General features: G+C 43.2%; 1 protein-coding gene across 15 annotated transcripts in view; it reads right to left on the bottom strand.

The window, feature by feature from the left end:
• The window catches only part of LOC116846989 (twitchin), a 105189-nt gene extending 89756 nt beyond the window's left edge, over positions 1–15433 (bottom strand). For 10 of the 15 annotated variants that reach the window (XM_032821500.1, XM_032821510.1, XM_032821513.1 and 7 more), the window contains exons 1-3: positions 14642–15430; positions 2521–3046; positions 1341–1365 (exon numbers count right to left, since the gene is read on the bottom strand). In XM_032821500.1, coding sequence (XP_032677391.1) covers positions 1341–1365; positions 2521–2833 — 338 coding nt within the window. In that variant the 5' untranslated portion in view covers positions 2834–3046; positions 14642–15430. Of the gene's footprint in view, positions 1–1340; positions 1366–1550; positions 1573–2520; positions 3047–14641 lie in introns of all 15 variants that reach the window. The other 5 variants (XM_032821495.1, XM_032821496.1, XM_032821497.1 and 2 more) reach the window with 3 other exon arrangements.
• Between the last annotated feature and the right edge of the window lie 264 nt (positions 15434–15697).

Below are 15697 nucleotides of genomic sequence, written 5' to 3'. Positions count from 1 at the left end.
TTTCTATAATTATTATTTTCCAACAATATCTTACTTTTATGCATAACCTTCTTCACTAATGTTCATTTGAAAATTCACTTCACCATCAATCGAGTTAATTAACTGTCATTCGACTGTTATTTCCGACCTAGACTTCGACAGGCTTTCCATTTTTGTCTTCCTTTCTTTCTAGCTAGAACCATGATACAGACAAATCATAATTCGAGCGAGATTTAGTGGCAGCTCTTTCGCGAGAGACAGCGTCCGAAATAATCCGCCACTTTGTGGTCAGATCGCGCGAGGCACGAGCGCGGTCCAAAACTAGAAGACCTTAATTCTATTTCCATCCACGTTTCGCGTTCGCGGTTCTATGCGTGGGCGGATGGATCAGTCGATCGTACAGAGAGACAGAGAAAGAGAGTTTGAGAAAGTAAGAGAGTGAGAGAGTGAGAGGGTAGATGGTGAGAGAATGAGAAGGTGAGAGGATGAGTAGGTGAAAGGGTGAGAAAGTTAGAGAATGAGAGAGTGAAAGAGTAAGAAAATGAGAGAATATAAGAGTGAGAGAGTGAGAAAGTTAGAGAGTGAGAGAGTGTAGGGGTGAGAGGGTGAACGGGTGAGAAGGTGAGAAAGTGAGAGAGTAAGAAAGTGAGAGGGTGTGTGTGTGTATGTGAGAGAGAGAGAGAGAGAGAGAAAGAGCGCGCGCTAAGAAATAGTTCGGGCGCGATTTCGATCAGACACGCGCTGTGGTGCGAACGCGACCGAAAATAGGGGGCATACCGCGACGTTTATTCTCGGTCGAGCGCTTTTAACGTGCACTCCAATGTTATCGAAAGAGATAACGCAATAACAGTAAATAGCGCACTGAAAGGATTTCGTGTCTTACGTAACTCTCGCACTCCCGCTACACTACACTTCCCGAACTTCGCGTCGGGCCTCTGAACGTTTATTCAGCGTCTAACTCGGAGGCGATTCCTCCGCCTGCGAAGATTCAAACATAAAGAGACACGGAGAAATTATTTTTTTAACGGAAGAAGTCCGTCCTAATCATTTCAGAGTTTGTGAAGAACGGCGAGTTAAATCAAAGAATGGGGATATGCAGGGAACATATTCTGATAAATATTTTCTTCAACACTTCCTTGAATCAATTAAATGGATAATAGTATTATTGTTACGTTCACACAACTCGATTATTAAAGATATGTACATTCGTTAGTTGTTGGTTACTATTGCTATGAATAACGTTGAATACATTTATTAATAATAGAAGTCCGCATGATTATCATTGGAGAACAGATCGCGCTAGTTTTATTCATTTAAGTTAATCACCACTTCATTCAAACAAGCGTAAGCGAGTCACTCACCCTCTTCTCGCGGGTTGCCTGGCGACTAAAATAATAAATGAAAAAAAAAAACAACGAGAGTAAGCGATAAAGCATGAAAAAGGAAATATCTAACGGGCAAGATAAGAGAAACGCGTTAGTGCGGAAGCGTCAAACGAGTTAATCGAGTCGAGCCTAGAGAAGCGATAAAAAACGAAACTTTTCCCTTGTACACAAGCTTCACGAACTTACTTCTCTCTAGGCTCATCCATTGCTAGAAAAATATAACGGCGAGATATTAATCGAGGGAGCAAACACCAATTTGAGGGAATTTTCAGTGAATTTCCGACGCTTAAGTCATCCGCGAAAATGTTCATTTTCGCAAATTTAACGCGAGATTATAATCCGCGATTTTTGTACGAAAACAATACAATCTCGATCTTATTCGTTATTTTAATATTGAATTTATTATTTCTGATACTGTAGTTATTATTGTTAATATTGGATCGACCGCGGCGAAGATTTTTTCGAACAGCCCGATGATTCGACTAGTCTTCTTCCCGCGCTTCTAAAATTAAAAATATGTGCAGACAAGCATGAGTCGGCCGCAAATAGAATAAACAAATCTGTGCAAATACCGGACTGGCGAATTTAATAGTATAACTTGACACTCGTATCAAAGAAGATTAATCGTTATAATCTGAAATTAAATGAACTCAACTGCAGAATTGTATAAGACGGATTAACGGTTCTGATTCTTTTGGCAACATTTTATTGCAACTCCTAATCTTTTATTAGCGCAAAACAAATCTAAATTTGGATTCAATGAAGCGATCATAAAACTGATACAATATATTTTATATATTTTTATATATTTTATAGACGGTCTGATTTATTTAACCCTCCAAGTGAGATTACTCGAATTATGCAGTTAAATCAACTTTATCATAGTTGAAAGAACATTTATATCATACATACAACGACGTTTCAGTTTCGTCAAGCTTTAGACTAAATTTCACGCAAAATCCTACACGTGAGTTTGTCGATCCAACTCGATTTTCATTCGACTCGATTTGCAGTTCGTGCGATAAAACTCGCGTTTTAAAACACCCCGAGACTTTCTTCCTTTCAGCCGATTCTGTTTCAATGCGTAAATGTGAATCTATAAACGTCAAGAGATATCCAACTGGATAAAGGAAATAATCAATGTATGACTACTCACGACTGAAGTTGAGGTTAATGGAGGCGGCGACCTCGCCCATCTTGTTCTTCGCCTTGACCTTGTAGAGGCCGGCGTCGGTCTCGATGACGTCGTCGAGCTCGAGCACCACCAGGAACTTGTTGGTCCCGACGCTCTGCATCTTGAAGTTGGTCCTGTCATCCTGGCTGAGCTCGGTCTCGCCGCGGAACCAGGCAATCTCGGGCTTCGGCGAGCTCACCAGCTGACACTCGAATATCAGCCGGTTGCCGTCGTCCTCCTGCCGCAGCTGCGGCTTCTGGGTGAAGCTGGGCGCGAAGTCGTCGGCGACCCCCATTCTGGAGGCTCGCCTTCGCACCTGTCTCTACACCGACGACGAAACTGTCGTTCGCGCGGCCGCAGGGAAGAGGGATCTGTTCTCCTGCCCTTCGCCTGCTCGTCGGTTCAAACGGCGCCGACCCGCGGCACCATCCAACCTGCTTTCGCCGCGGCTTCTTCCTCAGCCCGACCTCCACTGCCGCCGCTTATTCGTAGAATTCTCCTGGGAATACTGAACAAGAAAAGGGATACGGTAAATTACGCGCGAAATTGAAATAATGATACGAAACTGTGTCACTCGTTTAATCATATTAATGGAGAGAGAAAGAGAAAGAGAACGCTCATAGAGTTCTCGCCGAGAGACGACATATAAATCGCGCACATTGTCCAGAAGAATAACGTACCGAAATCTGACACATTAGTTTTTAAGGTGTGCAAGTTTCAAACTTCGATAATTTCGGAATTTCAATTTTTTTTGGAACGACCTGCATGTATTGATTGTATCGCGGGTCGTGTCACTGTGGTTCAGTAAACCTTGGCAGGCTGAGACGCTGTCACCTGTAGTTGCCTCAGCCGCGGCTATTTTTGCACGGCTACCTATACTTAGCCTTCTTTAGCGTTGCCTTGCACGACCGTGGCGACTTCTACACGCGCTAGCGTTCATCTTGGATGACAGAAACGTGCGCGACGAGGCAACTCTGAGTGGAACCGTTCTTGATCTTTCAGCTGTTGCGGAATGCGGAGAGATGCATTTCAAGTTTCTCAGCCACGCGTGAAGTTGCAAGGACGCTGAGAGAGAAAACAACCCATAGCCTTTACAACTTGTTTTCAAATTGATCGCGTGTTTCTCTCAACGTCGCAGCGAGACATCGGACTTGAAATCAAATCCGACCGCGCTGAAATAATCGATCTAGTCTCGGAGAGGTTCGCCAGGAAACGGGACGAAGCGACACTCGAGCCGTGACAGTGAAAAAAATATCCGGAAATGATTTATCGTGTGTAATAAATATGAAAATAAGTGTTTGCGTAATCCGAAGAAATACGATCGCGTCACGCATCGTGTATTCCCCGCGGTAACCTGAACGAGCAGCCATTTTCCGTGTTTTTAACGTCCATCGAGCCGCGATTTCGCGCGGCCCAATGAAAATGTGGATTCCTGCAAAATAATGGCGACCGGTAAATAATGTCCGTATGTGCCGCACACCGCGTTCCGTCGGTTTATCGCATATACACGCGCCCGGCGATATTTTGTCGAGCGTCTGTATTTCCAGAGCGTTCCAGAGGCGGTAGAAGTACACTTTCCAAGAACGATGCTGTTTGACGGAGTGACGATATTGCGCTTCCTAAAATCACTCTCTCGTGATATGTGAGAGAGAGAGAAGCTTCATGAAAAATTAGGATATTAAATCTATTTACCGTTAAGAGGAGAACAGACCTAAGCAGTGAAAAATATTTATTTGGGCATTCTAATAAAATGTTTATTTGTACTAATGTATAAAATATTTTTCACAAGTAAGAAAAAGATATATATCTTCTTAAAATCTTAGATTTTCGTGAAAGCAATTGTTCGCTCTATTCAAATAGAAGAAATTAGATTTAAGTAAATACGTCACGTGTTCGAGATACAAATATGAACCAACGGCCACGATTATTCGTCACAACGTTCGCCGTGCCACGCATAAATTTGCAATACGCGTTATTAACCCGTTATAAAAAAGGTCGGATCTGAAAGTCCATTTCGTTCTCTTTAAATCTTTGTAATATCTTCAAAATTTTTCTCTGCTGGCTGTTATTAAATCTCAGTATTCCACAGAATCATGAGAGATATGTAAGACTTGAGAAATTATAAAAAATACAAGAAAAAGGGAAAATAACATTCATCCAATTCTACCTTTCCAATGACGGGTTAATAATAAAGACCACCACGCGTGCGACATGCGTCAGCGGGGAGAACCCGGCGCGAAAATCGACGGTCCCGTGCAGCAGGTACGCCCGATCCGAAATGTGAATCGCGAAACTTATTTTCGCGCCCGGGTCTAATAATAATTCCGCGGTGAAATACTCGCCGCGCGAATGAGCGACGCCTGCTTTTCCTCGAGCACTGCGCCGAAAGGACCTCGTAATTTACGAGTGTCTGTGCGAGGATGGAGGGAGGGGGAGGGCGCGGGGGAGGAGAGGGGCCTATTTTCGGCGGGTGTGAGGCTGCCCGCAGAGCAGGCACCCTCGCACCCGAATGACGAACCATTAGCGGCCATATTAGCTGCAAATCGAGCGCGGCGAGCGGCGAATTTTCACGGAAACCCGCGAGCATATTTTCCGCGGGAGCCCAAGGCCGCGCCGACGACGGGGGTGACGTAAGGCCACTATTATTAATGCGGCTCTTGGCTCGGAAATAGGTGGGCCAGTTATCTTGGTAATCGGTTATTATGTTTGGCATCTAACCGTGGAAGCGTGTACATTTGGGCCGCGATACAAGCCGTCGGATGTAATATATTCGTGCGTCCGGACAATCGTTCCTCTCAGACCGGAGGCGTCAGCGACGCCGGTGAGTGCCAGAAGTGTCGATTCGCTCAGACGATCGCCAGCTACGTGACGACGGGGTGACTTTCGCGTCACCGAGTGTTCCGACGTCACGTGGACGACGCAACAAGCGACGGTGACAAGGGTCGTTGTTCTTTCCCGTCGTATAATATCTCTCGATAATGAACGCGTCGCCGTTTCCATGACCACGAACTTAGGTCTGTCACGTTCGAAATCACAAAACCAATGAACAATATTAGTCTTGGCAATCTTCATATTAATCTTTAAAGTCGCGCTAATAAGAGTATTATCTCCCAATCCGTTTCAATTCGACGGTATCTATGACGACATCTATCTAATCTACAATCATTTAAATGCACGTAGAAACGCAAGCCCGTTATAACAATTATACCTCGCGGCTTATTTTCTGATATTTTGCTCGAGAGAGATAGAAATAATCTCGCAACACCTCCTCTATGAATAACTTCGCGAATGGAAGAATGATATTTTAATTTTATGCGACACTAACGATCATTATCAATGATTAATTATCTCGCAAATCAAATAAGATGACACACGTTAGATCTGATCGACAAACTGTCCAAGCAATTGTTTAAGAAGGTGTGAATCGGTCTCGCGTAGCGCGCGCTGGGAAACTACTTGCCAAGTGCAAGGATAAACGTCAGTATGACACGATATCACCGTGGCGATGCGAGAGTCGCGTAATTGGTCGCTTGCCACCGTTCAAGCCGCAATTGTGAAACAAATGGTCCGATTATGTCAGCTCCAGCCAGGCGATAGAAATACGATACGCCTGGCTGGTTACATCCCGAAGAGTGCCAGACTGCAGTGCAAGAAATACGGATTCAAGAGAAATTTACGAATGAGTTAATGACGGTCCGAATTTAAAAGTCCAGCTCAGGTTTGGCTCTGTCAAAATTTGTAAGTTTTCTTCAATATGAATATTCAGTATGAATCACATATTCTCAAAAAGATTGCATCCTCAATACTTGATGGCGGTCTCAATATCATCATTTCTGGAACTAACACACCAACGATTCGAGAAAACTCACATTTGACACTTAGATATTCGATATTGTGGCCTCCATTCGCCTTTAATCGCTTCAGAAAAGGAACTTCAGAAGAGGAACTTCAGTGGTCTGATTGGATTTTTGGAGTAATGTAAGGAGGAAGTAATCGATTAATTGCAGAGACACATTTTTAGATGTCATCATCAGCCCGAGGGTACGAGGGTACGATGTCGACACGATTTCAGGCAGTGGTTGGCCCTTTTCAGACGAGACGGAACAGATGTGTACGTGGAACCCGACGGACCGACGAAACAGTGTACAAAACGGACGAACCAAGTGTTACAACGTCATGGTAAGACTTGGCAAGCGGCGCCGCGTGCATTCCCAAGATTACTGCACTTCGTAATAGCCGTTCGCATTCCGCCACTCTCGCCCGTCTGATTTTCGCGCCGCAGTTGTCATCCGACAATCGATCATTAGGAAAGGAAGACGAGGCAAATGCAAAATCCCCGATCAAACGTGACGAAATATTCGCGTCGTCACGCAAGACGAAACACATAAATCACATATATCTCTCTCTCTTCCTCTTCCTCTCTCTCATTGATTAAATAAATAACGACCTATGTGTTTATTATTTCATATTTGCGATAAGATCAATCTGGAAGATTGTTAATATTTTTCCGTTATCGGGGCAAATTTATTTCTAGTTTGTAGTGACGCTGTAGGGGCTTGTGGAAATTCAATTGGCTTGTTTCGTTGGGCTTTTCTCCCATCTGGACAATAGAAATAATTGAAGTGTCTAGCTTAATGTCCATCGTATCAGCGCGCAATGATCAAAACACCGAGTTGAAATTGATAAAGAGGAAAGGTTTTCGGGCCTTGTGACTTTTACAGATCACAAAATCCTTGCTCTTTGTCAAAGATACTCTTTCGAAAGCAAGGCGCCGCTCGTGCCAAGCAAACAAGGAGATGACAGAAGATCGAAAGGATTCTTTGACGATTGAATCATCACGCTAAACGAAACAATACGAACTTGAATGACGTTAATTTCTGAAGTACAATTTGCAGAGAGAAAGAAAGTGAAAGAGTAAGAAAAAGCGAAGGAAGAAGGGAGGGAGCGAGATGTCAAAAAATACACTATTTAAATCCTTGAATGTGCAGACGCGTTACATATGAGAGACATTGTCGTCATCCAACTGACCTGATATTTTTGCTGGCTATATAGAAAGTGTTGCTTCACTTTGGCATAATTCTGCCAGCTATTTGTGATACAATGCATATTTGATGGCACTGTGACCCAATAATAAGTAGCACATTGCCATCAAGCATTAACATTAGTTAAAACGCATTCGCTAGTAGCAGACTAATTTCGAGTACGTAAATGTGTTTCTGTAAATGTGTATTAAACGCGCGCACACACGCACACACACACACTTCGTATATCTTGTATTTTATAAAACAGTGCACGTGATGTGAGTGATGTGCCGTGAGAGAATGCAATTGCATTACAATTCGAATCCGCAATATTAGTGCGCGACGGTGGCCAAAACGTCGAGATGGGCAAACGGAGGCAAACAGTTACAGCGTCTACTGTTGTTAATATCGGAGCAAATAAAGTGCACTAAGAATAGGATAATAATCTGATACACAGCGCGGTTTCTTAAAGTGTCACGATATAAGGATAAACGTCCGCTATGTCTGACAACAAACCGGTATCGTCAAGAAGACGTAATTATTTCTGACGGAGCTTAGAGCCACGTGAGTGGCGAAACGGTTTCCTTTCTTCGCCGTCGTGAATTTACGAGCCAGTGCACCCGTGCAAATGTCACTTTAAAGTATGGCACACGAAAGAGAATGAGAGAGAGAGAGAGAGAGAGGAAGAAAGAATTGTTAAGAAATATTTGGAAACCTATACGACGTTAAAATTGTTATATTCCCATCGAAATATACGCACATTTATAGGACTCCGAATGGCAGACGTGTATTACAATAAAATTCACCGTTTCTCTGCTATATTTCGTCTGTTTCGATCATCGCCTATTTTAATCAATTTAATCTTGACTCACGCACCTGCTACAACACACCTACTCATCCCTTAACGATCACGTGGAATGAGTAATCTCAAGATATACGACTATTTGCACACTTTGTCACGAGAGGGTGATTCACGTTTTAAATGACGTGACCCCTCAGGAAGAAGTCTCAACTGCAAAAAAGGTGTGATCAATTATATACATATGCACCAATAACAATATCTTACTAAATTCGATTTGAAATATTATTACCGTCGTATCACTCGCAATACTGTTATTTTATTGTACATTTTTCTGCTAAAATTATCCCAACTATTACACTGAGAGGAAAAATATCTAAAAAATTAAAAATATTTGCTCGATAAGTAATGACTGATAATATATTTTATCTGACTGATATATTGATTCAAATTTAAATTCTTCTATTTTGAGTAAAATAAACAATTACTTTTGCGAAAAGTCAAGCATTTAAGAAAAATATACTTCTTCCTACTCGAAAAATATTTCATATTAGTATAAATAAATATGTTATTAATGCCTATCGCGAATAAATAGTTTTGCATTTCTTTAATATTTTCCTTCGTCTTTCTTCTAATTATTTAAACATGATCATCAATTGTATCCTTGATTATTGATCATCGATTGTATCCTTGATTATTGATCACATGATATGCCTTTAATTAAAGAGGAAAATCGTTGAATTATAATGAAATTTTATTCTGGCTAGATTTTCATGTTAGTCGAGAAGTGGAGTCTCAAATCGCATCCGCAATCGTGTAACGTCATTCAAAGCAGCTTCTGTCATACGACAATAATCCATCTTTCGCTGAGACAGGAAGCGAATCTGCCTTACTTGGGGATTTATAATTATTAGTCGAGCAAAAGAGAGAGAGAGAGAGGAGGGAGGGAGACGTGCATTCGTGGCCGCGCGCTTCTCTGTCTATGGCGAGTAACTGGCCGCGTTACTTGCGACGCACCGTCTATTTTCGCCGACTGACTCAAACAAGTCGGCGGCACTAAAATCACCGATCGACGCCCCGATCTATAACGCGATAAAACCGCGAGAAGTCGCGCGCGTGCGCACGTAGTTGTAAACAAGCGTGTTCGACTTTTTGGCAGCGGATGGCAAAATGTCCGGAAACCAGAAGTTATGTAAAATAATGTCGCTGCGTTGAAAGCCGCGCGGGCAAGTTTGGCGAGCCCGTAATAACGTGATATATTGTTCGCGCGTTAAGTAAAATCAAAACGCCCAATGCACACCCGCGTACGAATAAGTAAATAAATAACCAAATAATAACTAAATAATAACTAAATAAATAAATAGATCCAAATAATAAAATATTTGGATAAATAACGAAATATCTAGGTCAGGGCGAAAAAATGAAATAAGTCGCGGGACGCGACGCATCGAGCACGGCAGCGATGCTGAACAGCTCGCGACTTTCGTCAATGACACACTGTACTATGTTAATAAGTCATGCTCGAGAAATAATTATTTACGAGTAGAATGTAAAAATATTCGCGACCCTCTGACAGAACTCAATGGCAGGTATTAAGTTGTTGGAACAAATTCGGCTATAGACAACCTTGTTCTACGATGTTGTAACGAAGCGAGGGTCAAGAACACAAGATGCTTTCTAGGCCGGGCTTCTGTTATTAGTTAGCCGGATTAGCCTTGAACGACAAGTCGAGCAGATGAAATGGGGTTACTGATCGGAAAGAGGTGGGACTCCGACACATCAGGCGATTGCAACAACGCTTTGAGACTCATAATTGGCCATAGTTATGTAAGAATGATCCTACCTACAAAATTATGATTTATAAATTTTTATTACCAATGAGTAGCATACGTCTTAAAAACGATCCAAGCCGGAAAATTAATTTAAAAAAACAGTCTTTATTTTATACTAGTTACATTAGTTTTTACTGGTTGCGTCCTTTTTATCCATTTTTTAAGAGTAAATTTTGTCAATGATTATCCCGAAAAAAATGAAAATCGACCATACTTGATTTCTTGAACGATTGGCGATTTCAATGTTATCTATACTTTTTAAATCACGTGTCAAATTTTCATTTTCATCTTTCTTGCGTGCTCCATATACGTTGGATCATTTTTGCTTAATTACGGCCAATTAAACAGTTCGATGATACATCACGATGACAAGAAAAAATGGTACTTCACACGATCATTGTGATACGGATCAAGATTGAAGACTCGACAATACATGGTGAGCGACCTACCAAGTACTTACCGAGAGCGTCATTGACACGGATTAATTGCGCGCAAGGAGAAGTGATAAATTTGTCGACTCGATTCATTGGATAACAATAAACAATGCCAATTGTAGTGCCAAGAATAATAACCACTTCATACTGATCGTGACTGAGTGATCTCATGATCAACAGGTGAAATGCTGGGTCGACATTTGGCCGACAATGCGTCTAGAAATACACTGATATATGTGTAAGAGCGTACACATATTAATCGGCGGCGTATATCGAGAGAATCTAAAAGAGAGTGATGAATAATCGTTTTAAATTTGACATCGAACTGCCCCCTCGGGCTGAATCGACGTTACGTGCGATATAGACGTTTACGTCAGTTCGCGCTGTCCTCAAATCAACGCGACCTCAACGTTCGCGCTGTAACACGCTTTATCATTTAGTCGTCAGGGTGTGTGTGTGTGTATGTCTTCAAGAAACGATTGCATAAATTAATGAGCGAGGCGCGTTATGCATTCACTTGACAGATTTTTGCACTTGACCGTAGTTATGCAAGAATGTTCCAACTCACATGAAGTACGTTTCGGTGCAAGACGTGCGTATATTCGAATGAGTGTTTCTGTAACGAGGACAAAATCAGCTGTTCGACTGTTCGACTGAGAAATTAAAAAAAATCTACAAGGTGTTTGAAATATAATCGGAAAAGTTGCGAACCGAAGGGATCAAAGGTTAAACAAATCGATCGATGGGCACTCAAAATATTTTGGAGCAATATCGCGTTCTACTGTAGAATGGCTTCATTAAATCGTGATGAAATTAAATGCACTGTCAAATACTCTGTCAAATCTTACTCTGGACGGTTTGTATAAAAAATGCGTAGAAATTTGTAATAGAAATTTGTAATAGAAAGACAGAAGGATTAATAACTCGTCTTTGTATCTCACGTTTAAATTAAATCTGACTCGTTTCATAAGAAGATAGAGAGTTAATAATCTCACGGAGCGACTGTTCAGCTGAGCATGCCTGCGAAACTCACGCAGCAGAAATACTCCAAAAATACGTCGGCTCCACTCAACTTGGTATCGATCGAGGACGATGTGATCGGGATTTTCTGGGTTCCTCCGCAGCGCGCACATTTCGATTTATATTTTTCTCGCCCTCTCATCCGGCCAGCTTCCCCGGATTCGTCGAATCTTATGGAACTTGCGGTATGCGGGATATTTTTAAATCGGTCGAGCATTCTGGGCTTCTCTCTCACTGGTCGTAATCGGTGGGGAGAACTGTACAGCTCGCCCACGACGGCGGCAGGAATTATTCGCGCAATCGTCGTCGACGACGACTCGACTTCGTCGCCAGAATCGCGATACAGACGGAATCGTGGATTTTATCGAGATCATTTTGACAACTAAGATAATTGCGCGATCGTAATACTCTTCAATAAAAAGTTAATAATCAAAGTTCTCATTTTACATGGCAACGCGATTTTACTAATACTATTATTAGATATTAGAAGAAGCGTTACGGGGAGAGGGGGAGATGTCTTAATTATTTTAATATTGCGATCAACATGTCAATCGATCTTACTTTGTCCTGAACATTTTTAGTATTCGTATTTATGATATGTAGTCTATTCAAATTTGTGGAAAGTGCGTTGCGTCCTTACATAATTCAGCGTGCTCCAGTTTAACGCAAATTTCGTGCTCCGAATATAGATTCGGCTGGTATTACAAAATACAAAAGCGCTGAATATTTGCCTACAGAAAAAATAGTTTGGTCGGATTGACCAGATTTCTGATGAAATATGAACTTATCAGAGATTCCGGTTAAATGTACCAGAATTTTGTTCGGTTTAACAAAATTTCTGATCAACGTGAACAGAATTCTGACAAGTTTAGCCGGAATTTTCTGGTTCGTTCATATTTCATAAATTCAGTTAATCCAACCAAAGATTTTTTCTGTGCCGTGACGAACGTGACAAGTAGAAAAAAGTGGCACAAGGAAGACAAGCCAATAAAGTCCAAAAGGTCTGTCGACATGTGCAGCGTGATAACAATAAATCCGAACACTTGTTATGAGACGTCGCGTGCAAATAGTACAGGAGACAAGCGCATGCTGTCAATTTAAGCGAGCATTAAAGAAACGGATAAATCAGGTCTATTAACGTCTCCGAGAATTGATGCAGCACGCATCGCAGACGCAATTCGCATAGCTGCAGAAGATCGAGGAAGAGAAGTCGGCGCGAATGTGCGCTAGCAAATGATGCGTTAGACAAAGTGTTGGACGGCAGGGTGACGCGGCGACGGATGGAACAACGGGCGACACGACGGCGAGATGAGTAAAAAGATGGTCGGAACGACGAACCGCTGCTCCTCACGTTACGCCCTCCTAAAAATAAGTGGACTCCGAGCCTAGATACCTAGATAGTAGTCTACGAATAGTCGTCGCGACGGAACTCGTGGCGATTAGTCACGTGAAGTACGTCGTCGAGCAAGAGGTGCTCGTCTGGACCAGGAGCTGATTGGGTGGAAACGAAGAGTGAATCTCGGCGGTCGAGCTCTGTGGAGTTCCATCGAAAGTCGGATTCCCGTGACTCTCGATCGTCAAACGACAGCCGTGAACGCGGATGACTTGCAGGGAAATAGTCGCGACAGTTCACAGTAGAGTTCACCGAATGCAACGATCAAGCGCTGAGATATCTGCGAACGTTGATAAGAATACTGAAAGAACCCAGGGAAAAGAGATAAGACGTTCTACGTTTATCTGCAACTTTCATTTTACGTCGCGAAATGACGTCGATTATGGAGATTGTTGGACGACAACGAAGTAACGTAACAATTATCTACGGGACTGAATGATCAAGCTACCTTTAACACTCGAAGCAACACTTGGAATCGCAATCCATTCCGAAGAATCACTATTCACTCCAGAGTGACACTAGTACGATTGCGCGATGATGATTATTTCACTCTCTTGCGATCTGTATATTTAATGTTGCTCAGAAATTTATAAGTTGACTGAAATCTGTAAAGAGTAAACAATTTACAGTGGAAGCTTTTAGTAAAAGTAGGATTTTGTGGAATAGATGAGTCTCGACATTCTTATACTTTCATAAAACAAATCTAATTGTATCGAAAAATGCACGCGGCGCGTTAATCATTGACCACTATCACTTGCTTCTAGACTCCATCGCGCTTTCTCTTCCCGACCACTCAGTCTTAACGTTCACTCGTCATCCGACGTGCGTGTTTCCGCGGACAAACCTATTTGATTATGTAATCCGGAGTAAAAGTCCCACATCAAATAGTCCCAGAGTGTCAGAATATCGTGGGAAGTCTATTCAAAGAATAGAGTTATCTATGAAGAGACCAAGTGTCAAGGGGAACACGTGGATACAGGTGGTATGTGACTCTTATGGTGCACCAAGGCATAAACATGGTCGAATAAATCGGATCAATCTTACTATGTGTCTGTGTAAATACTCTCTGCTACTTTATCAGACTAGTTATTAATTAATTATCAACATCTCGAGGAGAGAAAGCAAGCGGCGTTACTTTGGAGACTGAAAAAACCCAAAGACGAAGAAGCTACGTCCTAGGATTATACTTACAACCTTCATCGCAAACGACATCAGTGAGGTATTAAGTGGTAATAAAGATATAATCGTCTATTCTATTATCTACGGGACAATAATCGATCTACAGGAATAAGACATCGACGATGTCGTGGGAACGTGACGTACCTCCTTAATCCACTTGTCCCTTCACCTACCGTAACGAATCACTCGCGTGGGTGAGCGTGCGCGAAACCGAGGTGGTCCGTCACTTGTTGCACACTTCGGCACTAATCCACACGCGATTTTAGGCGATCATTTAGATGAAAGATGGGGGAGAGGAGGAGAGGAAACGGGCACTCGGGGAGTATGGAGAAAGCCGCACTGAGATACGCGTCGCGTCCGGCAGTCCTCGCGCACGCTCCCTCACCACATCCGCATCATCCAATGTATCATCGTGAGAAACTTACTTGAAGAACAGGTCGCGTCTCCAGGTATCCAGAAGCGGAGGATGAGCGTTTTCCCCGTCGCCGTCCGTGCGAGCCGTATCCCGACACCCTAGCCGAGATTCTCCTGCCTCCTCGGCAGCTCCGCGCGACGACGGCGAGCAGCCGCTTATTCCTGTCTCCGGGATTACTTCCCAGTGGGTCCCAAGAGGCAGACAACGAGGTGCACACACTCGGCTCGGCTGACTCGACTCGCAATTTACAGGCTCGCGCGAGACGGCCGTAATAAAAACGGGAAAGTTCAGAAAAAAACTGAGATTCGGTCGTCGTCTTCTTCGTCTAGGTCGTCGTCACTCTGTGTGGTCGTCGCTCGTCACTCGCTTTCTTCTTGCTCTTCTTCGTCGTTGTCCCCTTCGTCTTCTTCCTCTTCCTTCCCGACAATCCCAGTCTCTTGTTCCCTACTCTCTTTCTCTTTTCTTGCACGGAGTGTCTCTATTGGCCGTCCCAATCACCGGGGCCCCGCGCGCCAACTAAACGCGCGAAGTATCGCGGTGCTGGATCGAGGTTGAAGTCTACCCACCACCGCGACCGCCACCACCACCGCGACCTGACCGCTGAGATGCTCTCTGTGTTCCTTCCACCTTCCTTCCACTAGCGGAGTCATACACCTACGCGGCGGCCGCGGGCGCCGCGACGCCACGTTGACGTCGACGTAGACGTCGCCGGCCACCCCCGTGCGAGGTCACGTCCGATAAGCGATAACGACGCGACCAGGTGAGACATGTACACCACTACCACCAGCAACGAGTTCCCCACACGAATAGTGGCGTTGCTGATGAACAGACGCTACTGCGGTCGAAACTGCTGTTGCAGTATCACGATCGTTGGCTCATTTTCAAGCATGATTTGAAGGGATTGAACAGTAGTAGTCAAATGCCAAGCTACGTGCCGCATTACGAAAGCTATCTTTCTTTCGTAGATATGTCAACAATGCACCCAATGCATCCGGTGTTCCCACAAGGTTCTCTTATTCTCTTATTCTTTCTCTCTCTCTCTCTCTCTCTCTCTCTCTCTCTCTCT

Source organism: Odontomachus brunneus, unplaced genomic scaffold, assembly GCF_010583005.1.
Source record: "Odontomachus brunneus isolate Ranch 3 - 2012 unplaced genomic scaffold, Obru_v1 Obru_scaffold_072, whole genome shotgun sequence".
Classification (NCBI taxonomy): Eukaryota; Metazoa; Arthropoda; class Insecta; order Hymenoptera; family Formicidae; genus Odontomachus; species Odontomachus brunneus.
The sequence above is the reverse complement of the archived record's forward strand: the minus strand, read 5'-3'. Positions and strand labels throughout refer to the sequence as shown.